This window comes from Ambystoma mexicanum, chromosome 13, assembly GCF_040938575.1.
Source record: "Ambystoma mexicanum isolate Mex_15411 chromosome 13, UKY_AmexF1_1, whole genome shotgun sequence".
In the NCBI taxonomy this organism is placed as follows: Eukaryota; Metazoa; Chordata; class Amphibia; order Caudata; family Ambystomatidae; genus Ambystoma; species Ambystoma mexicanum.
This window is the reverse complement of record NC_090938.1, coordinates 76,443,396-76,470,630: the sequence shown is the minus strand read 5'-3', so window position 1 is coordinate 76,470,630 and position 27,235 is coordinate 76,443,396. Positions and strand designations below refer to the sequence as shown.

The 27,235-nt window shown below is 47.4% G+C and overlaps 1 protein-coding gene across 2 annotated transcripts in view; it reads right to left on the bottom strand.

The window, feature by feature from the left end:
* Window positions 1-27,235, bottom strand: part of DDX20 (DEAD-box helicase 20) — a 440,715-nt gene that overhangs the window by 109,575 nt on the left and 303,905 nt on the right. For both annotated transcript variants that reach the window (XM_069633316.1, XM_069633317.1), the window contains one exon: window positions 19,558-19,659. In XM_069633316.1, the coding sequence (XP_069489417.1) occupies window positions 19,558-19,659 (102 nt within the window). The remainder of the gene's footprint in view (window positions 1-19,557; window positions 19,660-27,235) is intronic.

Genomic DNA, 27,235 nt, shown 5'->3' with positions numbered 1-27,235 from the left:
TCGGGTATGGGGAGCGGGGTGGGTGAGTGAGTGAACGGTGAAAGAGACAATGAAGTGATCGGACCAAATGATAGGGTGGGGGGGGGTTTATATGTATTTGGTCGTGGGAGCTGAAGATGGCATCAAGGGTGTGTCCTTTATAGTGAGTTGGCCAGTTTATGTGGATATGGAGGTTAATAGAGTCTAGGCAGTCAACCAGAGAGTGGGTCATAAGGTTGGTGGGGAGGTCAAGCCAGATATTGAAATCTCCTAGAAGGGTGAGGGTTGGATGGTTTAATTGGAGGGTGACCAACGAGTCGCAGAGGTTGTTTGAGAATTGTCTGTTGTAGCCAGGAGGTCTGTAGATGATTAGGAAGCTGTGGGAGAACGAGGGGGGGAGGGATAGTTTTACAAGAAGCGATTCGCAGGAAGGGATGGTTGGCTGGTTGTCGATGATTGAGGCTGAGAAGTGTGACTTGAAGGCGATCGCTATTCCTCCTCCTCTCGAGGGTCGGTTTAGTAGGATGTGGGAGTAGTCTTGCGGGAAGGCTTCATTGGCGATGGGAGCAAAGTCGTCACAGAACCAGATTTCTGTGATAAAGACCAGGTCCGGTTTGTCAGAGGCGAGGAGGTCAAAGATGCTGTGTCTGTTTTCTGCTACAGATCGGGCATTTAAAAGGATGCATCTTACTTCGGCACAGGAGGATGATGTTCGAGTAGCAGAGGTGGAGGATGGGAGGGGAGGGGAGTGGCAGTGGGTCGGTGGGGTGGTGGTCGGGGTCAGTGGGGGTAGAGAGTGGAAGCTGCAGCGAGAGAGGGGGAGTGGTCGGCGGTCGATGAGAAGAGTAGGCGGGCGGTCGAGGTGGTGGGTGGCGTTGAAAGAATTGGACAGGTGTGTCGGGTTGGTTGGATATGGGTCGGGGGATTTGAAGGTGGGGTGTGGGAGGTTTGGAGTTTCAGTTATAGTTGGTGAGAATTCAAGGGAGATGGGTTTCAGGCAGGGTGAGGCCGGGGGAGGGTGGTGATCGAGATTGGGAGATTGAGGTGGTGGGTCAAGACAGGAGTGGCGAGGAGTAGTGAGAGATTGAGGGGGACCAGGTACATTTTCTCTTCAGGGTTTTTGTTGCGTTTGGTGTGCGAGAGATGGTACGTGGGTTGGAGGGTGAAAGGGATGCGGCTACTGTTCTTGCTAGGGCGAGGCGAGCAGTTTTTAGGGAGGGGAAAGAGTGGGGTCGGAGGAGGATGTTGATGGAGTTGATGAGGGGATGGGCGGGGGGCGTTGGTGCAGGGCTGGGTGTGCTTGGGAGGCTAGGCGGGCCGTAAGTTGGGGATGGGAGGAACAGGGGTCTTGGGATGGTTGGCTCGCCATCGGGTTCCTATGGCTTGGTGTTTGGATAGGGGATGGGGTGGTTCTTCTTGCTTGGAGGTTGGATAGGGGATGGGCAGAGGATGTGGTGGGGGCGGGATGGTTTGGGGATGGGGGGTATACGGGGTAGGGCGAGAGGGAAGGGAGGCAGGCGCGAGTGGGTCTCTTTCGGCGGACCTAGATGGGTTTGGGCTCTTGGCGTGGTTAAGTTTGAACTGTGTTATAGTTGGCATAGGAAGATTTTGTTCACACCTTCATAGTTCAACTATACCACCGGATGTTCATTGTTCACACTATCTATGTTTACATGTACTACAGCTAGGAATAGTTTCTAGGTTGAACGTAAGCCACCGTAAGATATTATACGTTCTTTCTAAGTTTGCCTATACCACAGTTTTGGGCAGTTTCTAAATTCAACTAAGCCACTGGAAGATATTATCCACACTCTCTAAGATTATCTATACCACAGTTAGGGATGGTTTCTAGGTTTAACTGAACCACAGGAGGATATTATTCTAAATTGGCCTAGACCACAGCTACAACATTGGCACACTTTCTGAATTCAACTATGGCACAGTGTGGTTTCTGGGTACACTCTAAATTGAGTTTGATTGCAGTTAGTTGTTAGGATAGTTCCAAATTCAGCTTTGGCAAACTGTGGTTATCGGACACACTTTCTAAGTTGAACTAATCCACAGTCACGCCATTAGGGACACTCTAAATGCAACTAAACCACAATTATGCTATTCGGCACGCTCTCTATTCGGCACGCTCTCTAAATGCAAGTAAACCACATTTATGCTATTCGGCACGCTCTCTAAATGCAAGTAAACCACATTTATGCTATTCGGCACGCTCTCTAAATGCAAGTAAACCACAGTTATGCTATTAGGCACGCTCTCTAAATGCAAGTAAACCACAGTTATGCTATTCGGCACGCTCTCTAAATGCAAGTAAACCACATTTATGCTATTCGGCACGCTCTCTAAATGCAAGTAAACCACATTTATGCTATTCGGCACGCTCTCTAAATGCAAGTAAACCACAGTTATGCTATTAGGCACGCTCTCTAAATGCAAGTAAACCACAGTTGTTACTCGGCATACTTTCTTTTTTTTAATACTTTTTTTATTAGTGGTCCAGAAGATACACAACATAATTACAGCTTTACCTTAAAGCTAGAAATAAGCATGTAAGATTAGAAAAGCAGTACAGATATCATACATCTCATCAAGGTGGTACATCTACCTAGCTTCATCTTCATCGGAGATCATATCACATAAAAACATTCTGAAGGGCCCCCAAATATCCTTAGGTCTACTAGCCGCTGGGCGGGTGAGGACAAATTGTTCTTCAGCTTCGTTTACATATGTCAATTCCCAGAGGAACTGTTTTACAGTGGATGGCGCAGCATTCTTCCATTGTTGTAGTATACATTTTTTGGCAACTACACACGAGACATTGAATAATCTTCTGTTTTTTTTCGGAGCACTTGCCTATGTCTCCGAATAGATATTTCTGTGGGGTCAATGTCGGGGGGATTTGTGTAACCTCCTCAAGGAATTACGCCACCTCCCTCCAAAAGCCAGCCACCAATGGCCAGCCCCAGTACATATGAAATGAACCAGCCTGGTCCGCCCAAATTAGGCATACTTTCTAAATGCAACTAAACAGTTATGCTATTAGGCAGACTTTCTAAATGCAACTAAACCACAATTATAATAGCTAGACGGCAATGCTAATACACACAGACCAGACAGGTTTTGTCCCTGTGCTAGACGGCTTTGCACAGTCATCACAATGCTAATACACAAAGACCAGACAGGTTTTATCCCTGGGCGCAACACAACGCTGAACCTTGGAAGACTCAACACATTGACCGGATCAATACCCACACAGAACACTACGTGCTGGCTTACCTGGATGCCACTAAGGCATTTGACTCAGTCTACTGGGAGTGGCTGCTCACAACACTGGGAAACTGTGGACTGGGCCAGGCATTCTTACAATGGGTTCATACATGTGTTCACCTCCCCGACAGCCAGATTAAAGTCGGGTAATCAACTATCAGACACATGGAGAATTCAATGCGGTACCCACCAAGGCTACCCACTTTCACCCATGTTACATACTAGCAATGGAACCTATAGCAGCCAATATGCGCCAAGAATACGTGGAGGTGGGCATAACGGTAGGCAACACTAATCACTTTATAAGCACTTGGTATCACTCTACACGGAAGAGGTCTTATTTTACATATTGGGACCACGACACAACCTTCCCATTATCCTAAACCTGCTCAATAGGTTTGCGGAGCTAACTGGGATTTTGTTTAAGACACAAATCCTGCCTTTTGCCACTAGCCGGCCTCCACGAAACAGGCCCGGCTGCTTTTCCAGATAAGGGACTCCCTTGGGAGGCCGATTTGTTTCAATACCTCGGAATCCGGATCGCACATACAACCAAAGAAATGCAGTCGCAACACACTCTGGGTGCAGGGGGGCCCTGGAGAAATCCATGTCCTCAGTCATGGGCAGAATTACCATTATCAAAATGATAGTGGCCCCAAGATTCCTTTACGGCTTCACAAATGTCCACTACTACATAGAAACAACCTTTTGCTGCCTGGACTTGACAATTAGAGACTTCATATGGGGTGCCGGTTGTCGTAGGCTAGCCCTCAGCGTGTTGCAACTACCCTACAGAATAGCAGTTGCTACAGTAGTTGGTATCACCAGCCAGGTTCTGAGAAATCCTGTGGCTCCCAGCGAACTGTGCGAGCACTATCCCTTTGTTGGTAAGACTAGGCAGACAGATATGGCACAGAGCAACGAAGCTCCTAAATACGCGCAGTCCATACTCACCTAATGTTGAGATAATCACTGACGTTGCATAATCAGGACAGACATGGGAGCCGTCAGACTTTGGGACGAGTGGAGGGGGTATATACATGTGGGGGACATGTACAGGTCAGTTCAGAGAAATTGATAACCTGTTGAAACAGACAGGCCTACCCAAGGGCCAATTTTGGCAATACATGAGAGTGGGAAGCATAGCCAGGTGCAAATGGGAGGGGTGGCCCGAGGAAACTGGAATCCTGGTCCTGATGTACCTACTAGAGGACAGCTGGAGACCAGTGTCTAGATTACATAACCTCCTGACAGAAAGCATTGGTGTCAGAGATCCCAAACTAATGAAAAATGGGAGGCAGATCGGGGTTCGGACATAACCTGGTGGGATCGTGCGCTTACCTCCCCTTAACAAGTATCCCGAAAAGCCAGGTTTAACTTTCTCTAATTGAACATGCTACACCGCACATACATGACTCCCAACAGGGTAGCCAAATTTAATGCCCACGCTCGATCCTGCTGCCCCCGTTGCCACCAAGAGAAGACAGATTTCATACACATGTTCTGGACCTGCACAAAAGTACAGCTCTTCTGGTTTCAAATTGAACAAGCTTGTAGGTCGGCAGAGTAGTTAGGTACTCCTGGAGCCCATTCGAGTGCTTACTGGGAACGTATACAAGATAAAGTAAACAAACACACTGTTAGATCCATGGATTTGGCATGTATACTTGTTGCTATGCAGTGGAGTCCCATAAGAGTCCCCGGTACAAACGTTGTTTGCAGGATTTTATTATTTGGAGTGAAGCCGAGACATGGGGAAACTCAACATCAACAGTGTAAGGGAACTTTGTTGATGCATTAGTTGGCGCAATGTTCCAGTCACCAGACCACAAACCACCATGAAGCAACATGGACACTACGACATAGCAAGATTATTCCCCCTAGTAAACCATGTCAAGAAGCCCTGCCTGCAGTTTGCCGGTCTTCTGAACCTCGACAAGGTTCTGTACCTGTGGATCACGCCACACCAGGCCTGACTTCACACTGAATGTAGTCTGTGGTTTGTACTAACTGCTGCACGGGTCCTTTAATTTGCCACAAGCACACACAGTAATGGAAGGAATCACTTACTGGCTCCAAGGACTTGCTGCATTTGCCAGACTATACTTGCAGAAATGTAAATAGTAAGGTTCTATAAACAACAAAACAGGCATGACTGTGGCCTAGGGTCACGTTGCCAGGCATTAAGCTTTCTGTAAGCCAGTACTGCTAATATTATTACAGCCCCTGCACAAACAGACTGACCCACCTCAGCCAAGCAAAGAGTCCTACTTGTATGGTAGGTTTGTGGTTTAGTTATATTGGCTTGTTACACCAGCCGCGAGAAATACAGACCGATTACTTCATTTACTTTATTGCAGAAGTCATTGTAATGATTAAACTGTAACTTGTAAATGCCAATAAACAAAGTTCAAAATTAATTGAAATGCAAACAAGCGAACAAGCGAACAGAAAAGGAAGAAAAGGGAGGGGGAGGCAGTAGCCTACAAAGAACACCTAAAAATAAAAACAATGGAGCCTTTAAACATCCAGAACTGCACATTCCTCATCCTCCACCTTTCCATGGGCCCACAATCAAGCCTTGCATTCATACTAATATACAGGCCTCCAACCTATGACACCGCCTTCACAGACACCTTCATAGAAGCTGTCACTAATCTAGCCATCAAACATGATCATTCTCGAAGACTTCAACATATGGTTCGAAGAGAAACCCCAACTAGCAAAAAACCATAATCAAGCAACTCGAGACCATGAACCTTCGACAGATGGTGAAATGACCGACACACATCTTCGCCAAAAGAAACCTGATCACAACAGCACTGCCAACCATCAAACCCATCCACCAATCTGCTAACATACCCCTTAAACTCAACAGAAGAGATCACATCACAGAGGGGTCCCGTCTTGTCTTCATGACAAGGAATCCAGTGACTGTTTTTTTGGCTGCAGATCCTGAAGACGTCCTACTGTGTTGTCTAGGGTGTTACTTACCTTAACTCTTCTGTGATTCTTGTGCAGTTTTTGGGGGCAATTAATGCGATTGGGAGTCCTCTCCTACCACACAGGCCCATTGCTGGAATCCCTCTATGGTGCCTTCTCTGAAATCCCTGGAATCCAAGCATCAGCGGGGAAGGTTCCAGTTTCTTCACGGCTGGATGCGGTTCTGGCTACTGGAAAGCCTGCAAAAAACAAAGAAGACTGAATATTGCTGGTCGGATTCTCGTCGTTTGCAAGGTCCAACACTCTGGCGAGGGACTTTCCAGACTATTCACATCTCTGGAGGTCCAGCAGGATGCCCCACAAAGTTTCAGCAGGATTTGAAATCGGAAGACCGTGAACAACACAATGGCTCAAGGTCCCAGGGTTTTGGGGTATTGCAGCCACGCAAGGTCGCAGCACGACGTGGGATGGCTCAAAATGATGGTCTTCTTGAGTCTAGGGGGTCTCGCCAGGCTTGGGGGTCGTCCGTTTTGGGATCCTCATTTTGATTCGAAGTAAGGTTAACAGCAGGCTCCAGTTATACAGCATGCTCTCCGGTCACTGGAAATCGCCTCAGCCACGTTTTCGTCATAATCATCTTTGGTTTCAATTCCACTGGTCGACTACCTCTTCAGATTCCAGGATCGGACTTCCATGCAGGAACCCAGCCAAACAGCCATGCAACATTCAATCTTGTGGGGATGGCAGTCCTTTCAGGAAAGCCAGCCTCCCAGTTTGAACTGGATTCTCACAGTCAGGCTGGAAAACAAAGGGCTGCAGAGTTATTGACTCCTCCTAGTTTCCTTTCTTCACAGACACTTGGAGCCTTTCCCGCCGAAGATAAAATTGACAAAGGATTTTCCCACCTTGAGGGTCAGGGGAAGGAACAACAAAGGACAAATACAAAGGGGACATTTTGGTAAATTGAGCACTCATGGGTGTCTTTACCGGAGTTGTGCAAACAGCCCGTGGTAAAGGAGCACCAAATTAGTTAAAAGGTTCAAGGGCACCAGCCATTAAAAGGTAAGCTTTTCCCTATAACAAATGTTACAGTTAAAAGGAGAAATGGATACATTGCATCTCCCCAGCACTCCACATGAGGTGGGGTGCGCTAGTTTCACCTAATTAAGGGATCAAAAGATCCCTTTTATCCTTGGGAAGGAACAAGTTATTTACCTGTAACTGTTGTTCTCCAGCATGCATGTGTCTGGCATGGATTCACATGCTCATGAACATTCCCAGTCAGGCTGGGAATCCTCGGTAAAAGAAAAAAAAAATCAGTTTAATTTCTGAACTGTCTTTCTCCTAACAACCAATCACTGAGTTCTGGGTCATAATGCCCCCAGCCAAGGCTGCCCTCTACCTAAGCCTCTCCTCAGGCAGCCATCTTCAGATTTGGTAGCAGGTAAAGTGGCAGTAGGACCAAGAAAAGTGCTGCAGGGGGGGTGGGGGGGTCGGAGGGAGGGTTCCCATGTGAAACCATGCTAGACCCATGTTGGAGAACAAAAGTTACAGGTAAGTAACTTGTTCCTTCTCCAGCATGGGCTCTGGCATGGATTCACATGCTCATGAAGAATACATAGCAGTACACACATGCAATCACAGGAGGTGGCAAGGCTCAACAGAAGCAATATCATACCTCCTCACCATACTCCCCTTCAAGCGAACAGGTTGTGCAGCACTGCTTTGCAGACTCTGGTCTCCTCCCTGGAATCCCTGTCGATGCAGTAGAACTTAGTGTAGGTGTGCGTCAACCTCCACGTAGCAGACCTGCAGATGTCCAGGAGGGGCACACCAGACAGGAATGCCGTTATAGCAGCGATCGCTCTGGTGGAATGGGCTGTCGGGCGGCCAGGCAGCGATCGGTTTGCCAACTGGTGACAGTCATACAGCCGGAGAGCCACCTGGAAAGGGAAGCCTTGGGCATGGCCTTCCCATGGTTCACAGGACCAAAGTTCACTAAAAGCACAGAAGTTTTCCGGAAACACTTTGTGCGGGTCACGTAAAACTTTAAAGCTTGAGCCATATCCAGCGAGTGCAAAGTCCTTTCAGCCAGAGACAAGGTCGCCGAAAAAAATAAATAAAGGTTTCTTCAGGTGAAATTCTGATGGAACCTTGGGCATGAAGGAGGGGTGCATCTGCAGCACCACCCTTGTCTCGTGAAAAGCCAAGTAAGGCGGCTTGCATGACAGAGCCTGGATCTCACCTACTCGTCTTGCAGAGGTGATGCCCACGAACAAAGCGGTCTTCCACAACAGAAACTTGAGCAGAGCTGAGTGCAAAGGTTAGAATGAGGCCCCCATGAGCCTAGTCAACACCACACTGAGTTCCCATGCCGGGGCCTTCGCCGGCAGAAATTAGCGGAACAGTCCTTTGGTGAACTCCTTAACTAGACGCTGCGACCATAGAGAAGACCATCCCGGAGATCTGGTGTAGCGGGAGATAGCTGCCAGATTAACCTTAATTGAGGCATTCACCAGTCCCAATTTAGCCAACAGCAGTAAATACGGAAGTACTTGAGGGGCCGTGACCCACAGAGGGTTCATCTTCTGAGAACGGCACCAAATTACAAATAGCTTCCATTTGTGTCCGTAGTCCTTGGCGAGAATCTCTTTGCAGTCAGCCGGAAGAGCGTATTCCCCGAACTCTAATGCTGCAGGAACCAGGCCTTTAGGTTCAGAGACTTCCGGGTCGTGGTGAAGAATGGTGCCTCCATCCCTGGCAAGAAGATCTGTGACCACTGGTAGCTTGACTGGCAGTGACTGTTAGGAAGAATTCTCATAAATGCGCTAATTCTTTTCACCTTAGAGACCCCTAGCAACTTTGCTGGATTTTGAGGACTTGATTTTTTTTACCTGGATGGAGTGTGAGCCTTTTTTTCCACACTCTCTCGTGTATTTTGTATGCGTTTTACTCTTGCATTTTTTTTGGTTATGGAGTTTCAGACAACTCCATAGGGATCATCTTTTCATATGTGTCACACAGAAATTTCAGTGCAGTGGCACAGGGAAACCTTTTCAGGCTTTCCCAAGGTTTAAATACCTTCTCTGGGATAAACTACCGTTTCCCAGATTAAGTAAAGTGAAATTGACTTTACTAGTCTTTTCAAATTCCTAGATCCAGCATACCCTCTCTTACTATAGAGTGCTAGAGGGGTTACCTAGTATCCCCTGTGTCTAAGAGGGGTTACCTAGTATCCCCTGTGTCTAGAAACTCATGTAGCAGTCAAATGCTACCCCTTTCCTCTCGAAATGGCTGGTGGCAGGGGTTTTACAATGAACTACCATGATTTTTAGTAGTGTTAAATCGCGACGAGCCACGTTTTTCAGGATGGCGTCTGAGCCCCCTTTGTTTAATCAGGTCCCGGTCATCCTTTTTCACCATTTCTTTTTGGAAAGGTCCTTCTAGAATTTGTCTCTGCATGCCAAACCAGGTTTGGTCCCTTTGTTCCTTCGCCTTTGGTGGGCTTCAGGACTGAAAACCGCCTGTGTGTCTGGGGTGGGCAGGAAGTGAGAGAGGTGCCGGAACTCTCTGTTAGACCCCTAGGAGACCCAAATGCACTCTGGCGTGATTGGCTGGCTGACTGTCCGGTAAGGGCAGCCACCCTGCTTGGTGAGCGACAGCTAGGCTGGAATAAATGGGAGAGAACTGAATAAAAGGGGAGTCTCTTGGCTTGGAAGGTAGAGTCGACCACTGGAACGAAAGAACCGAAGACGAGCTTGAAGAGGATGGCTGCTGCAACTCCTGGACCGTTGGTTTGCCGGTGAAGCCCTGCCGCAGGTCCGAATTGCTAGGTTCACCTCGACCGAGAAGCCCTTCAAGGACAAATTCTCCCTTTGAGTTGGTGGGACCAATCAACTCAACACTGAGCCACCTGGATACCATTCTCGGAGCTGGTTGCATTTTCCTCAGAGTGCTGCAGGAAACCAAATAACCAGGGAGAGGGACACCAGTTTGCGTGCTTTACTACAGCTATCGGAATCGAAGATTTGACAGTGCCAGCTTTGCAACCAGTCCCAGAGCAGGAGTCCCTGATGTCCTCCCTCTTGTCCTGACGACTGAGGCTCAGGAACAGCAAGATGTGCAGGAACTGCCAGGAACAGAAGTCTTCAGCTGCACCTTTTTCTTCATTTGTAAGGTACTGTGAAATGAGACAGAGTACTTACCTCTTGCGGGGAAAGTGCTTGAAAATTTCCCAACTTGCAGGCCTAATCAGCTTGTGACCCAACATATGATTCTCTTTTACGAACTACTTCTGAGAACTTTGGCAAAGACCTTTCTGTTTAACTACCAGAACTGCTTTATCCTTTACCAGACTTTAGCCCATTGACTTTGGCCTGACCTATTGCATTAAATTAACTCCTCTGGTGAACTCAAAGTATTTGCAGTGTCTAAGAGGAACTGTAATCTTTTTATTAACCCATGCCTTTTTGCTCCTACTTCAAAGTACTCTGAATGCCATTTTTCTCCTCCTTCAAAGTAGTTTAAATGACTCAAATGTACAGTGTAAAGTACTGAAGTACATTTGTGTGTAATATAGATGGTGTCCTTCTAGTGAATGTTTCATAACGGACTGTGAAATAAATGAATACGTATTTTACCAAGAAAACTTAAGTGTAAGAGTTTATTTATTATATTAATACTTGTGATTGTAGACCTCTGTAACATCACAGCTCACATTCCCCTCTTGAGATAAGCCTGGCTGCTCAGCAACGCTACCAAAACTGTGTAGCACAGACTTATACCAAAGGTTGGTTTGCTTACACCTGTAGTCTTAGACGTGTTTAGTGGTCCCAAAGTGTACTGCATCCAAACAGTGACACTGACATGCTAAGAAGATCCGGGTACCAGATCTGTCTAGGCCATGCTGGTGCGACGAGGATCATCTTGCACCGGCAGAGTTGATTGAGGACTCGAAAAAGCAACGCAAAGGAGGGAATGTCCCATTTGAGGAAAAGGTAGTCCACTTGATCCTGTCGAAGCTCCCATGATTAGAGCGTAGCTCCGCTCCCTGCTGAAGGAGTCGGCGGTGGTGTTTTTTTTACTCCTGACAGGTGAAAAGTAACGAGGAACATCCCCTGGGCGACGGTCCAGTGGCATAAGTCCTGCGTCCCTTTGGAGAGCGCTGGTGATCTGGTGCCCACCCCCCACCCCCCTGTTTTGGGATGTAAAACATCATGGTGGTATTGTCCGTGAAGACCCTCACCACCTTGCCCTTGAGGGACGGCAGAAATGACCCCGAGGGCCCAAAATACCGCCCATAGCTCCAGGACGTTGATGTGTAACGTCTTCTCCTCCAGTAACCACAGGCCTCTGGCGTGAAGACAGCCGGTGTGGGCACACCATCCTTCCAGGGAAGTGGCCATCATGACCGTCTCCTAGTGAGGAGGGGGGGGGGGGGTCTGGAAATCCATGCCTAAGGCTAGATTGGAGCGCACGCCCCACCACCTTAACACTCGACGGAACTCCTTGCCGAGTGCGATCCTGTCCTGAAAGCTTCCGGACACCTGGACCCAACGGGTGTGGAGGAACTCCTGTAGCAGGAGCATTCGCAGCCTACAGAATCGAATGAGGTAAAGGCATGACAACATCATGCGGAGAAGAGACTTGATGACCCTCACCGTGGTGATCTTTGTGTTAAAAGCTGCTGCACCTTGCCCAAGATGGCCGCTATCCTCTCCTCTTGACGCCAGGCATGACACTGTCGAGCCGGGATCCCAGGAACAGAGCATCCTGCGATGGAGTGAAGCAGGACTTTGCATAATTCACTGAGAATCCCCGATCCGTCGGTAAGCGGATGGTCCTCACTGTGTGGTCGACGGCGATGTCTCGTGATCTGGCCCGGATGAGCCAGTCATCCAATTAGGGGTAGACGTGGATCCCCTGCAGTCGTAGGTGGGCCGCCACCGGCACCAGGCACTTGGTGAAGACTCTGGGCATCGACTTCAGTCCGAAAGGAAGGGCCTTGAATTGGTAATGCTTCCCGTGAACGACGAAGCGCAGAAACTTGCAGTGTCCTTTGTGGATGGGGATGTGGAAGTACTTATCTTCCAAGTCCATAGAAGACAGTAAGTCTCCCTCTTCCAGCCCGTGTTGAAGAGTGACCATTCTGAACTTCTGGGACTTTATGTATTTGTTTAGTCGTCGTAGGTCGAGAATGGGCCTCCAGCATCATCTTTCATACGAGGAAGTACCTTGAGTAAACTCCAGAGCCACAAAGTCGCGTTGGAACTAGCTCTATCGCCCATTTCTTGAACATGGCCCGCACCTCCAGCAGAAGCGGAGTGACGTGGCTTTCCTGCCGGGCCACGAGTGGTATTCGGAGACACTTTAATTGGAACTCTAGTGTGTGTCCATGGGCGAGAACATCCAGCACCCAACGGTCGGTGACGAAGTTCGCCAGCCAGCATCCCACCGGGGTGCACGGGCCGGAGCCAGACGTCCTGGCCTGTTCCATCTTGATTGGAGGTAGACGGGCCGCCCTACGGTCCCAGACGAGGATGGCGACTGCTTCCGAAGGCCTTGAGCGGCCCCTGTTGGCCGCCTGGGTGGAGGAGGGAAGATGGCTGGCGGTAAGAGGTGGAGCCCCCGCCGAAACCCCTCGAAGACCGGCTAGACTCCCCTCCCGATGAACCCCCACCTTCCTGGACGGTATGGACGGAAATGATCTCATCCTCAGCTGAAGAAATGTCTGTTCCCTGAAGGCCTTCAACACCCCACCCCTTTCTTAGGGTCCAGAGAGGTTGGTCCCGGGCTGAGGTCCGGCATCCTCTTCTCCAGAGTCTCATCAGCCCTCCTGGGAGGAAGGGTCAGCCTTGCCACCCCCGGGCACCCTGCAGGTACACCCCTGCAGCCTTCAAAAGCAACACCACCACCGCCTCAGAAGAGGGCGACGCCTTCGCCTGGTGCACTTGGGCCTGCACGGAAAGGCAGGACCCTTTGTCCTGCTTGGTCTTTAACTTCACGGCCGTGTCGGAAACCTTGTTCTGTTTGGCCTTCTCCTTCGGGGCTGGGTCGGACCTTTTGTCTTCTTTGGCCTTCTCCGTCACGGGTAGGCCGGACACCGTACCCTGCTTGGCCTTCTCCGGCATGGCCTTCTGAGGGAGAACACGGAGCTTACCCGGGTTATCCGACTTCCTCTTGGATAAAGATTCAGAGCATTGACTGGAGATCGATGTAGATGGGGATGGGGATGACTATGGCACTATGAACGTTGCGGGACCCAGACGCAAGCGGACTCGCAGTGCTTGGCCTTGTGTGGGGCACCCTCAAGGGACTTAGAAGCCCGCTCAGGTTTCCCGGATCCAGGAGAGGCATTCCCCAGGGTACCACCCAGTGCAGGGGCCTTGACCTGCAGCCACAATTCTAGCCGATGGTGCCGATCCTTCAACGTGTGCTTCAAGAAGCCACAGCAAATCACACAATCTTCCTCCTTATGTGTCGGGTGTAGGCAATACAGGCACTGGGAATGCTCGTCTCTGCATGCATTCCGCACACCGCAGTCGGACCAAGGCCTGAAGAGGGAAGCGCTGTCCTTCTCGTGCGACATGATCCACGCGGTGTAGGCCTGAAGAATCTTCTGGAAGCCTCTAAGATGAAAACTCCATGAAAACAGCCCTTGAGGGGCGCTGAAAAATCCGAAAAACGGGTCCCCATCATTCGAAAGGATGATCTATGGAGTGTACGGGCTCGATTGACCGAACTCTCAAAAAAGTGAAAAACTCAGCAAAAAGCTCGAAGAGCGAAGCACGAAGATTCCCAAAACTTGAACGTGCTGTAAAAATCTGAAGATGGCTGCCTGAGGAGGGGCTTAGGTAGAGGATAGTCATTGGCTGGGGGCATTATGACCCAGAGCTCATTGATTGGTTGTTAGGAGACAGTTCAGAAATGAAACTGATTTTTTCTTTTACCAAAGATTCACAGCCTGACGGGTAATATTCATGAGTACGTGAATCCATGCCATAAACCCAATGCCAGAGAACTGCATTTCTCACAAGGTTAGCCAGAGAAAATTAAAATGGGGAGCACCAAGGGCAACCCAGCAACAATAGGCATTATGTGCCAAAAGTTGTCAGAGGATAACATTTAAAAGACACTACAGAGTCTTAAAAATGGCACCCATAAAAACAGTAAACCATTATGGAAGAAAAGGTTACAGCAGGCTGCTACACAGCAGACTCTCCGGTTGCTGGAACTCACTCTGGCCGTCGTTCATTCATCTTCCTCTTCGGTTTCAGCTCCAGTGGACGACTTGACAGGAGCTTCCAGGATCACAGTATTCATCAGGAACTACAGCACAACCTCTGCACTCTCTCACTGCATTTTACAGAAAGAGCTAGCCTAGCTATCCAATCAGGACAGCCAGCCCCACAGAGAGTTGGTTCCTTTCAGGCAATGTGAAAGAAAGGGCAGCAGAGTTTTGGACTTCTCCCTCGCTTACTGCCTTCTCAGACACCATGGAGCCTGGACAGGGAAAACAAAGGATTCCTGCCGAAGACAAAACTTCCACGAGGTGGTTCAAGCCTAGAATGGCAGGTGAAGACCTCAGAAACAGCAAGCACACAAGAACTGGTGAATAAAGAAGTTATTTTAGTGAAATGGTGGCCCTTCTGTGCATTACCGAGGCTGAGAGTAATACAGACTAAATGACAAAGGCAAAACCACTGCAACCAGCCATTCATGTAAACTCAAAATTGTAATAAAATGTTACCAGGTAAGTAAGAAAAGGGATCCATTGGAACGCCCCCAGCACTCCACATAAGGTGGGGTGTGCTGGCTCACTTCTACAAAATGTAGAACTGATGAAAATCCCTCTTTACTACTTGGGAACAGTAGTTCACCCAAGTATATGAAAGAGAAATTAACAGGCGAGCCCACAGGGGCAACCCAGACTTAGCCCAAAAGTTGTAGGAAACAATAACTTCAATCACACTCTATGGAGGGACATAAAAAGGTCACTCTTAAAAAGAGTAAAAGTCTAGGTGAGCGGAGAAAAATATTCCAATTCAGCTAGCCTTAGTTAAGAAGTGGTGCAGTCACACTGGGTGAGACTATACAAGACGTATTTGCTTGGAATTAGGTAACCCACCTTCTGGTATAGGTCTGTACTACACAAGTTGGTAGTGTGATTGAGCAGCCAGCCTACCTCAGTGGTAAATGTGAGCTGTAGAGCTTTACAATTGAAGTCCGTAAATACAAGTAGCCAAGTAACACTTACACTCAAGGTTTCCGTTATAAATAGTTCTTTTTTTTTTTTTAACGACAGTTATTTTAAATAAGCACATTTTAAAAAGGCAAGAAATGGTAACAATATGAATAAACTTTGAAATTACTTTTCAGAATCAAACAAGCCAGCGAATAATCTTTGGATATGCTCCATACAACACAGCTCCTACACAGGAGGGGACTTCAATCACAAGGATAGTATTTGCATTTATACATTAGGCTAGCATACTTTGCAGATTCACAGTTGCAGAAAGGGAAGTAAAAAGGTTAGAACAGATTCTCAGAAAATGTGAGGCCAACTGAATCCTCCAATGAAGTCTAGATACGCCTTTCCCAGCAGTAACCAGGTTTAACAAGCCACAACCTATGAGGGACAAGCAATATCAAAGTCAATAGATTAAGAGGTGCCTTTAGGGAGCCAGCACCGTCAAAGGTATTTGAACAGTATGGATCTGATGCACTTCTTGGATAAAAGTCTTGCACAATGTTAGAGGGTTCAGAAAAATCACTTGTAGGGTCACAAGCTGTTAGAGAAGGGAGTTGGAATCAACTCGAAAAAGGTACGCCAATGCAATTCCCCAATGAGAAAAGCATGGCTAAAGGGAATAAGGTAAGTACCCCAAGCCTAAACAGTACCTCTGGTTAGAAGAGTGATCCAGCTGGATTCTTTCTTGCTACAGCAGTGCAGACCCGTGTTCCTGAGCCTCAGTCGTGGGGACAAGAGGGAGGATGTCGGGTGGGCTCTTGCAGTGGTACTCAGGAAGGTCATCAGCAGATGCGGGCTCTTTTTGATTCAGCGGCACTTTGCGGTTTCAGCGCTTAGCAAACAGCACTAGCAAACAGCACTGATGTGGAGCACGGACACCAGTTGGACTTCCTGCACTCTGGTGAGGGGGACTCTGGATCTGGAGGTCCTGCTTCTGGAGGGTCCTTAGGAGGCTCCTAGCTTGAGTCGATCCGCAGCAGACGTTGCACTAGACTATGGACACTTGACGACAGGCAGTGGGCTCACACAGCAACAAAGAGGCACAGCAAGTCGGAGATGGTGGTCCAGAGGAGGTAGTCTTGAGGTTATTTGGTCACACTAACCCAAGGGGAGAAGTTGTTCCATCCGTAGCTTCTCTATCGAGGTGAAAAATGAGTTAAGCACAGCAGCAGGGATTCACCAGGCAATCAAAGGTCCAGGAGGTTGCAGAAATCTTTGTTCACTGTTCCTTTGTCAGGTGTTTATCCCCAGTGGTCGACTCTGCCTCTAGTCCCAAAACTCTCAATTTTTAAGCCGGTTTCTCCCATTCATGCACAACCTAGACGGTCAATCAGACAGTAGGAAAGGACAGCCAGCCAGCCAATCAGGACTAGTTTCATTCAGGCATTCCTAGAGACAAGGGACAGGGGAGTTTCGGGACCCTCCCTCACATCCTGTCTTCCAGACACACTGGAGCCATGGGCGGGCTTCAGGGCTGAAGGCCGCCAAAGGAAATAAACAAAGGGCTCAAACCTGTGCATGCACAGAGTAAAACCCAAGAAAGACCTCACAAACAGAAAATTGCGAGAAAAAAAAAGACGGGGCCATTTTGACAAAATGGTCACCCATGGGTGCTGTACTGCAGCCGAGGGATCAGCCTGCGGTAGAAAAACACAATGGTAGGACACATTAAGCCACTGCCACCAGCCATTTAAAGTAGTGAGAGTGACATAAAAATGTTACATGATAAAGGGTTCAGGGGCTACTCGGTAACCCCCCCCCCAGCACTCGACATAAGATGGTGTGTGCTGGACCTACAAAGAGAAAGGTAAGTAAAGTCAATTTCACTTTATTATTCTTGGGAACTGTAGTTTACACAAGAAAGGTATTTAAACCTTATGAAGGTGCCGTGTGTCATCATACAAAAAGCAGATGCCTATGGAGTTTGTCAGAAACAGTGAAAACACAAAATACAAATCAGGTAAAAACACACGAGTGTGGGTGAAAAAGGTCTCATTCACTCAGGGGTTAAAATTAAAAAGCCCCAAGTCCATCACAAGAGCTGGGGGGTCTCTAAGGTTGAAGGGACTTGGCACAGAAATGAAAAATCCCCCCCAACAGCTAGGGACAAGGTAAAATAATAACCAAGCCCAAGCAAAAAGGTCTGGGGTTGACACAGGTCGGGAAGATCATAATTATGAAAATCTTACCCAACAGGCAAGCTTGGAGGGATTACGGGGTTGCGGGATGTGGTGCGCTTGGATGGATTTCCAGGATCACCAACAATCTGTGCTAATAAACTCACTCCTCTGCATACACCTCTCAAACTCTGGAACACAACCAGACCTCTACAGCACCACCATCTGCATGTACTTAACACCACATCAACAAAGCAAAACACAATCTCACACAACAGCACATGGCGGTCAACTTCTGAAAATCACACTTATGGCTCAGTGAACGGCGTTTCCGAACTGAAGAGGCCAACAGCGCTCTCTTGCGCTTTTCCCACTCAACCCTACTAACCACCCACCCTTCCTTTTTGCATTACAGATCCTCCTGAGCACCTGGAGACCAAAGAAGTGGCATTGGTGCATGGTATAAACATCTTAAACATTAGTATTAAGGTTTATAATGTCCAAATACAACACAGAAATCACTATGTATTCTCCAACACACTGGTCACCAAACAGCATGCCTATTTGGTGCACACTGTGGCATACGCCACTAAAGCTACCTCACTGAGTAAATCGCGAAATCTGGCAGCAACTTCCAAGACATTCAGGTTAAATTGCCTAGGGTCCATTCACACCCTCACCTTTCTATGGTCAATCACAGAGTACAGCTGATGACACACGGGTCAGTTATGTACAGTGCTTAAGATATAATCCTGTGCCGCCATGCACGATACAAATACTATTACCAGTCTAATACAAGCTCCATTACTCCATGCCATGTGTCTTCATGCTGGTGCAAAGTTAACTAACACACTACAGTACATGTCAACCACAGAGCATGACAAGCATTGGTAACGCCAAGAGGATTGGCTTTTGTGTAGGCATGGATAGGCATTTACCAGGTACTGCCATAATGAGATTAACTGCCCATTGATGAAAGCAGGTGCAAAATGGTGCGAGTAGCTGGGCATATGATGGCAGTGCCTGGCAAATGTATATCCAATACCACTTCTGCACATGCCAAATGCAAGGACACGCACAATGCATACAAACGGATGAAAGTACACTTGGTTAAGACCGGTTTATTGCAGCAGTAGCTTATTTAACACCATAATTAAACCGTTCGCTCTTACAAGACTGCTTAGAAATAACACTCAAAGGTACTTGCAGACCAAAGTTTGACTGTAATGGCTGAAAGGTTCAAAGAGATCTTAAGAGGATGTGTTTTGGGCAAGAAAGGTACAGGAAGTGGGGAGGGAACGGCCATAGGGAGTATGTGTGGAGAGAAAATGACACCCAAAAGCGATGTGTTCTTTTAGTCCATAGTATACCTCTACTGCACCGATACACACTTCATTTTAACATGGGTGACTACCAGGGCCTTGACCACCCTCGCAAAACTTGAATGGCTGAAATGCACACACGCATAATAGCACCTTCCCCATGTATGTACTCCGGTCCCTTCAAGGACGTTCAACCAAAAGCACTTTGGGACCCTAATTATAGTGAAAGGTGCTATAACTAATGACTGAATGAATATCCACTCTCCCCTCTTAGCTGTACTCCCAATGCAATACTTCCAGCTTATAGGTGGCACCTTAGCACCAATTCTAGCCAAAACTATACATGCAACAAAGATAAAAGAAAATATGTGAAAAAAGGGTCACCAAGCATTTAGAGGGTTCTCTTTTCTCCCTCAAAAGATGTGCGGATGAGATCCAAGCAAATCTTTCATGAAATAAAATACACATTTGAACAGAACTAATCAGTAGGGACCTTACACAATAAGTGGGTTGGTCTAAATGCAAGAATCAGACCTTTCAGAAGAGAACAGAGGTTGGTCAATACTTAAGCTATAGCATTTCAAAGGTTGCACCAATTAATCGCTTATTCAAAGCATCAGTAATTATGAACATAGAGTAGATATGAAAAATAAGGACAGTAAAGCCATACCTGGAAGGCAGAGCAGCTGAAGGTTGCACTTCTGGGCAATTAGCATCATCATGTTCTCCTCTTCGCCACGGCAACAGTAGGTCACAGCGAGCCCGTAGGTGCCTGCCAATCAGAAAGCAGTGTGGACATTGTTAATTGGCAAACACGTGATCAGCAGAGGTGTTCTGAAAGTAGCTCTGCAGACTGCTTGCTCCAATTACAAAGATCTAAGCCTTCCAGCGACAAGCCGAGGTGCAAGTCAGTTTTCGGCAGGTTCAAGTCTATTACAGACAGCTCAATCGAGGGCTGCACAGCCAGTAGGTGGGACAGTACTCAACCCAAAAGGGAAGCAAAACATCTTAAGGTAGGTACTGAGGCAGAGCAGTCAGGCTACTCCTCGGGCATAATGAAAAAATACACAGATTACAAATCTCTCCATTAGTTTAACAAGTACTTCAAAAAAACAGAACGCTAAAGTATGTATAGAAACAGTAAATCGTCATAAAATACACAATCCAGAGATAAGAGCATTACATGTAGAGAAAGAAGCATTCAAAAACGTTATTAGTAATTACAGAATTCCCAGAAACCAAACATTCACTAGAACCCTAAACCTCTACAACCGTTTGGGAAAATTTCGATGACTCATTCCATGTTTTCCAGAGGGAGGAAACATTTCTCATACCCTCAAAATCATTTAGAGGTGTTTCAGGAGAGTAGAAAGTTCCCTATAGAACTCAATGTGACACACTCACTAGACAAATCTGCATGTATGGCGATAGGGCGGCAAGCCATAGTTCTACCCTGGAGGAGACCCAAAAGAAGCGCTCTAGAGATTCGCGAAGCAGAAACCCTGGAGAAGAAGCAGCACAGCCAAATGAGCCCAAATGCAAGTCTATGGTCGAGATCAGCCTGCAAGAAGTCTTGAACACAGACCATAGAGAACAGAGGGGGAACTCATGTTAATAACCCACGACCTCGGGGCCCCGTTGGTTGCAGAAAAGACTAGTACAGGAAACAACCCGTTGAATACAAGGCTTTGTTAAACAGGGGTGATGTACAGGATTCAAACAGCCAGGGACATGAACCCCCAGTTGTGTTGGAGTCTCCTTCACCCCCTCTGCAACACGAGAGTCCTTGAAGAGAGGGTCCTGAATATGCCCCTCCTCACCCCCAGATTCATGTCGAGACAGAGCCAGGAATGCTTGCAGCCACCCATCTTATGTCGAATGAATCCAGAGTGCACCAATGATCGACAAGTACACTGAAAGGTATGCACTCCATCAGCCACACAAACGAATACAATCAAGTCTTCACATGTGTAGAAGAACCAGAGATTGTGGGCAGTGAAATCTATATGGACAGCCCCGACTAAGCACCAAGAAGCCACAGAGCTGACACACAAACACACACTCGTATACATGAAGAATATGCTTAAACAGTTGTATAGCTAGAGGACAGATACATATACATGCTGTCAACGCTTTGCTTATTTTCTCATTAGCCAAATGCAGTAACGCAGAACCACAAGGCACAAGAGATCCTGAGCAAGCTTGCAGATGCTTAACGCAAACCACCATATGGGACTACAGGGATCTGTATGGAACCTGATAGGACCAAGTGTGACTAACATATAGAGTACTTAGAATAACATGAACAGGTAAATTTCATATTATACGCCTAAGGAAAATTACAAAAGGCCCAAAAGCAACGAAGCAGAGACGGGGAGAGCCGACTTGGACAGGCCACAGCACGAAGCAGCTCACAGCCAAGGTCAGGTCAGGGATACGCTGACAGATTCCAATCTCCAGACAACAAAGGCACCAGCTGCAGAGAAACAGAATAAATCCTCAAATGTGAGCTGCAGAGCTCAATTCTGCGGTCCCTAAACATGTGGTACAGACAAACGAGATAATAGACAGTCATTCGTGGTGGGAAAGGAGAGCCGATCCCAGCAAGTCAGGCGCAGACAGCAACAAGTGTTGCAACGCAGGGAGCGCATTCTCATAAGCAAAGATGGTACGCACAAGTTACAGTTCAGATGGGAGTAGTTTCTTACCTGTAACTCCATTTCTCCAGCGTTGGTATCCTTCATGGATTCACATGCTGTGAATATTCCCCATCGTCAGGCTAGGAATCTCGGTCATTTTAACTTCGCGTTTTCCTATGGAAAACTTTGACACTTCAGTGTCCTATTAACGTCCTTTTTGGGTGCTTTAGTCCCGACCAATAGGATGTAGGGTATAAATAGCCCCGCCTGCGGCTTCCCCTCAGATTTTAACCTTCAAAGTAGAGGAAACCCAAACCAGGTTTGCTTGCAGGGGCGGCCACGGGCGCATGTGAATCCATGAAAGATACCAACGCAGGAGAAATTGAGTTACAGGTAAGACTACTCCCTTCTCCAGCATTGGATATTTCATGGATTCACATGTTGTGAAAAGATTATATAGCAATACCCATCATGCATGGCGGAGTGTAACAGCAAACCAATACAGAAACAGAATCACATACATCAGACAAAGAAACCCATCCAGTGATCAAGTTCAAACAAATACCCTGATGCTGCAGGGATTACCTTATTGAAACAGGCGTTGCAGGCCCGCCCGTCCCACCTGCACATACTCACCATGCTGCTGCTCTAGACAGTAATGTCGAGTAAATGTATGCGGCACCGCTCAGGAGGCCACCTGGCAAATGTCCACCAGCGGAATCCCCGACCACAATGCCACCGACGAAGCCGTAGACGACCTCGAGTGTGCCCTCAGATTTCTCCCCAAAGGCTTCCCAGCTTTAGTGTGGCAGCATGAGATAGCAGATGACACCCGGACGGACGGTCCATAAGCCACAAACGGCTGTTTAGAAAGTCTGAAATCCTGAGTACGATTCAAATAAAACTTCAACGCCCTCTTCACATCCAGCGAATGCAGAGCCCGTTCTGCAGGCGTGGAGGTTGAAGCAAAGAACGAGGGCAGCACAATAGAAGAGAGTTTGTGAAATGTTGTTGGCACTTTAGGGTAAAGTGCAGATTTGTAGCCAACACCACCCTGTCCTTGAAGAACCACAAGTATGGAGGGTCCACAAGCAACGCTTGCAAATCAGACATTCTTCTGGCCGAAGTAATGGCCACCAGAAAATCCACCTTCCAATACAAAAACTGCAAAGGAGTCGACGACATTGGTTCAAACGGCAGTCTCATCAGACCCGACAGAACCACATTAAGGCTCCACACCGGCGGAAACTTCTTGACTGGAGAAAAAGTATGAAACAACCCCTTCAAGAAATGCTTGATGAGACGATCACTAAAACAGAGGCGCTGCATGCCGCCTTCGAGTAAATCTAGAAATCGCTGCCAAGTGTACCTTTATGGAGGATAACGCCAGACCCTTTTTCACCAACTGCAACAGGTAGGGAAGAACTTGCTCCGGTGAAATGTTCAAAGGGTCCACCCCTGGCTGGCCCTACACCACACAAATTGTTTTCCATTTACACGCATAGGAGACATTCGTGGGCGGTGCTCTAGCCGCCTCCAAAATGTGCTGACAGTCACTGGAAAGCTTTAGCAGGCCAAACTCAGAGAAGTCGGGAGCCAAGCCATCAGGCGGAGAGATTCCCTGATATTGGTGCCAGACCGTGCCCTTGTCCTGAGCCAGACGTTCTGGCGTCACTTCCAAACGAATCAGCTCTGCTACAGACAGATGAAGGAGATCCGAGAACCACGGTTGCCTGGCCCAGAACAGAGCCACGAGAATCACCCGACATGAGTACCTCCAAATCCACTGGAGGGTCTGTCGAATGAGCGGAAACGGAGGAAATGCATAAGTGAACCGGTCTGTCCATGGGAACGAGAACGCATCCCCTAGACACTCGAGGTGAGCCCACCTGCTGGCATACTCCTTGCACTGTTTGTTCACCCTCGTTGCGAAGAGATCCAATGGAGGACGGCCCCATTTCTGGAAGATCATGGACACCTGTTGCTCTCTCAGCTGCCATTCGTGGAGCTGGCCTACATCCCTGCTGTGCACGTCTGCCTGCAATTCAACACTCCCAGCAGATGAAACACTACAATGCCAATGCCGTTCAACAGAGCCTACAATGTGTGTCCCCCTGTTTCCTGAGATAAAACATTGTGGTGGTATTGTCCATCAACAGCCTCACCACCGACCCGTGTATGCATGGCAGTGTTGATTTCAATTCAGTACTCCCAACTAAGCCAATGCCTAGTATGGGATGCCCAATGGAAACCCTTATTTATATATTTATATGTCAAAAGTTAATTTAATTCTGGATGATGTACCCTTATATGACACCCCTCTCTTTGAATCCCCCCGATCTCACTGGGTCAAGAAGTAGGTTTGTTTTGCAAATTCAAAGATTTGAAGAATTGAATATATATAAATTACACTTTTATAAATATGAATAATATCTGAATATCACACTTATGAATATGAACAATGATCAGCAATGGGTAATATTACAATATCAACAATCTCTTTAATCAGTTAGGAGTAGGAAAAATAATATATCAGAGAAAACTTTGTATGGGTTCAAGAAATGGCAATGATAGGAAGGAATGCAACAAAGAAATAAAACTTGATATGACTTCAAAGACAATGAGATCACTCTTTCCCCCCTGTTATTACTCACCCACCCCCCCCCCCCACTATGCAATATGGAGAGATGGAACGAGGGCACACAGTTATCAGGAATAACAATCCACAATTGCAGTTTCAATCCCACTTCCCCCCCCCCCCCAGCAATCTTAGAGAGAACAGGAATGCTTTAAAAACAGGTCAAAATGCTTTTGAATGCGATTTGCACTAAATGGGAAAATGCTAAAATTATTTTAATTCACTAAAGGCGATTCAGCACTAGTGAGTGTGGCTTTGGATTGGTTCAGGTCAACACTAGCAATGATTGTAGAATGATTAGCAAATGGAAAACGAAATTCAGAAGTTGAAAGCAAGAAATAGCTGTTTTTACATGGGGTGAAATTAAGCCAAATGCGAAATCGCGGCAACTTTTCAGCGTGCCGGAAACGCGATTACGGAAAAACTATAAGGAATTGGAATGTTCTGGGTGCGTTTGAAAGCTGAGGCTGTTAGCTTCAAAATGACATTTAAATTTCGTCTCTAGGACGTATGGTTCAAATGTTAGAGGTTGTGAAGGTAGATTTTTCTTAAACTGAGTCAAGATTTCAAAATGAAAGATTGCGCTTTAAAGATTCGGAAACAATATGGACTTATACTAAGGGGCTATGAAAGTACAAGATACCCAACGGGACAACCAACAGAACAGGGCGCCTTCCACTCTGTTGTGCGCCAGGACACTTGACTTTCTTCAGAAAATATCAGCGCACAGATGATTACTGCTACAATTATCACAGACTATATAATGAGAAGAATTCAGGATGGACACAAGATTCTATAATGCAGTTCTAGGCGGGTTGAAATGGATTGAATAGGATTACTTTAAACTAAGAGATGACTATAGACCGTTCTAGACTAAATACTCACTCCTATGGCTTTAGAATGGTATGGGCCCGTCACAGATCTGGTCAAGGATTTGGCTGGGATTCGCTTGCCACCGGACAGGTCTCAGGCACTGGGGTCTGCTCTCAGCACGGCACTCTGGTCTGCGCGGCCTCTTGGACTGGATCTGATGGGTTGGTTACAGCTCCGCTCTATGGATCTGGATCTAGCATGGGGTTCTTAGCTAGAATAGCAAAACAGCTCAGCCAGGCAGTTGGATTTTGTGGTACCCCTTGGAAGTTTAGGGGTTAGAATCAGGTTGCTTAAGATTCTGAAGGCCAGCTGAGAAGAGTTCAGCTTTTGGGTTGGGCCTTTCTGCTTCAAAGTTCTAGAGTCTGGTTTCTGGATCTATGTCTGGAGCCTGAATCTTCCTGCAGGGTGCTTCGCCAAGAAATCATTTGATGAGTGGAAAGTGTGTGTGTGTCCTGTCTGTCCTCAGCAGTCCCTATTTATCCATAGATCCTTGTAAAAAAAATACATTTATAAATTTAAAATAAGCAAACCCATCTTTACTTCCAGTCCTTTTTCAACATGAAAATCAATATGTGGCACTCTTATATGGCATTTTGATGGAAATCTCTTCTTTGGCATAGTTTGAGTTCAATGTTCAACTTTACACCTGATAGGTTTTAAATCGCCGACTTCTGACAGAGGTGAGTAACTGTACTACACCCATTTTGACAGATTTCTTTCAGCAAGCAATCTTCAATGTGGATTTTCCTCTGATAAGTGTACTTCTGTGGACATTGTATTTATGTGGATTCTTGGAGTAGAATGATGTTCAACACCCAACAAGGAGGTTGGATCTTTTTGGGTGGTTTGAGCCATGATCTTTGCAATTTTGACAGCCAGGCAAAAAACGGATTTTTAAAACAGCTATGTGTTTCTTTTGCAATGATTTTGCTCTGTGGGCAGCCAAATGATGGGTTTTGGCAGTGGTCTCCTGTGTTACCACTGACATAGGAAAAAGTGTATGGCGGCCTATTTTTCAGATTTTTACTGCGCACTTTCTGGTGATTTTAAGCGAGCAGCATGCTTTCCGGCGTCCATTTCTGATGCTTCTGCTGCCAGCAATGCATAGTAATGTTGCAGGGCCTGGACTAGTGGGTCGAGACATTGCACAGCAGAAATGCACATTGATTTGGAACGGAGACTCCACCAGAGACCACAGGCCATCAACCGGCAAGCCCTCGAGATGCACCCCCCATCCTGTCTGTGAGGCAGTCGCCACACTTGTGAATTGGCACTCCGGTTCCAGCAACGGCATGCCCCGAACCAGATTATCTGAGCACTGCCACCATCGAAGAGCTTCCATCAGACTGCCGATCACCACCTTGTCGGACCACGAGCCGCGACTCTGTGCCCACCGGTCAGCGAGGAATTCCTGCACCGGCCTCATGAAGAGACAGTTTTTCACCAGCGGAATGCGGGACGCCATGGCCCCCAGCAGTGACATGTAGGTCCGTACAGACACCGATCTTCCACTCTGCCGCCCTTTTCCAGAGCTTCAGAACCCTATCGCCCGAGGGCTTCACAAGTCCCAGATGAGTCTGAAATTCTGCCCCCTGAAACACCAAGTCCTTGGAAGGCGACAAAGGACTTCTCGAAGTTTACGGCGAAGCCGAGCCGTTGCAACAGCTGCATGGTAGCGCCCCGACTGTCCTGCGCCTCCCCCGGCTACAACCGCGCACCAGCCAGTCGTCCAGGTGCGGGTAGACGTGATGACCCACCCATCGGAGCCACGCCGCCAAACATTTTGTAAAACGTCCTGGAGAAGACTCTAAACCGAACGGGAGTACCCAAAACTGGTAATGATCTTCTCCTATGACAAACCGCAGAAACTTTCGGTGCCGTCGACGCATGGGAATGTGGAAGTATGCGTCCTGTAAATCCAACGAGGCCAGTGCAGACCGAATGACTTCCTGAAGCGTGAGCATCTTGAACTTCAGGCGTTGCAGAGTCTTGTTCAACGCCTGAAAATCCAGAATGGGTCACCACTTGCCGTTGGGATTCTTCACCACAAAGTAGCAGGAATAAACCCCTTGGCCTTTCTCGGCCACTGGAACCAATTCTATAGCCCCTTTCTGTAGCACAAGTACAACCTCCTGCCGCAGGATGTGAAGGTGAGGTTGCACGGTATACACTGGAGTAATGGGAACCGGGGAACACTT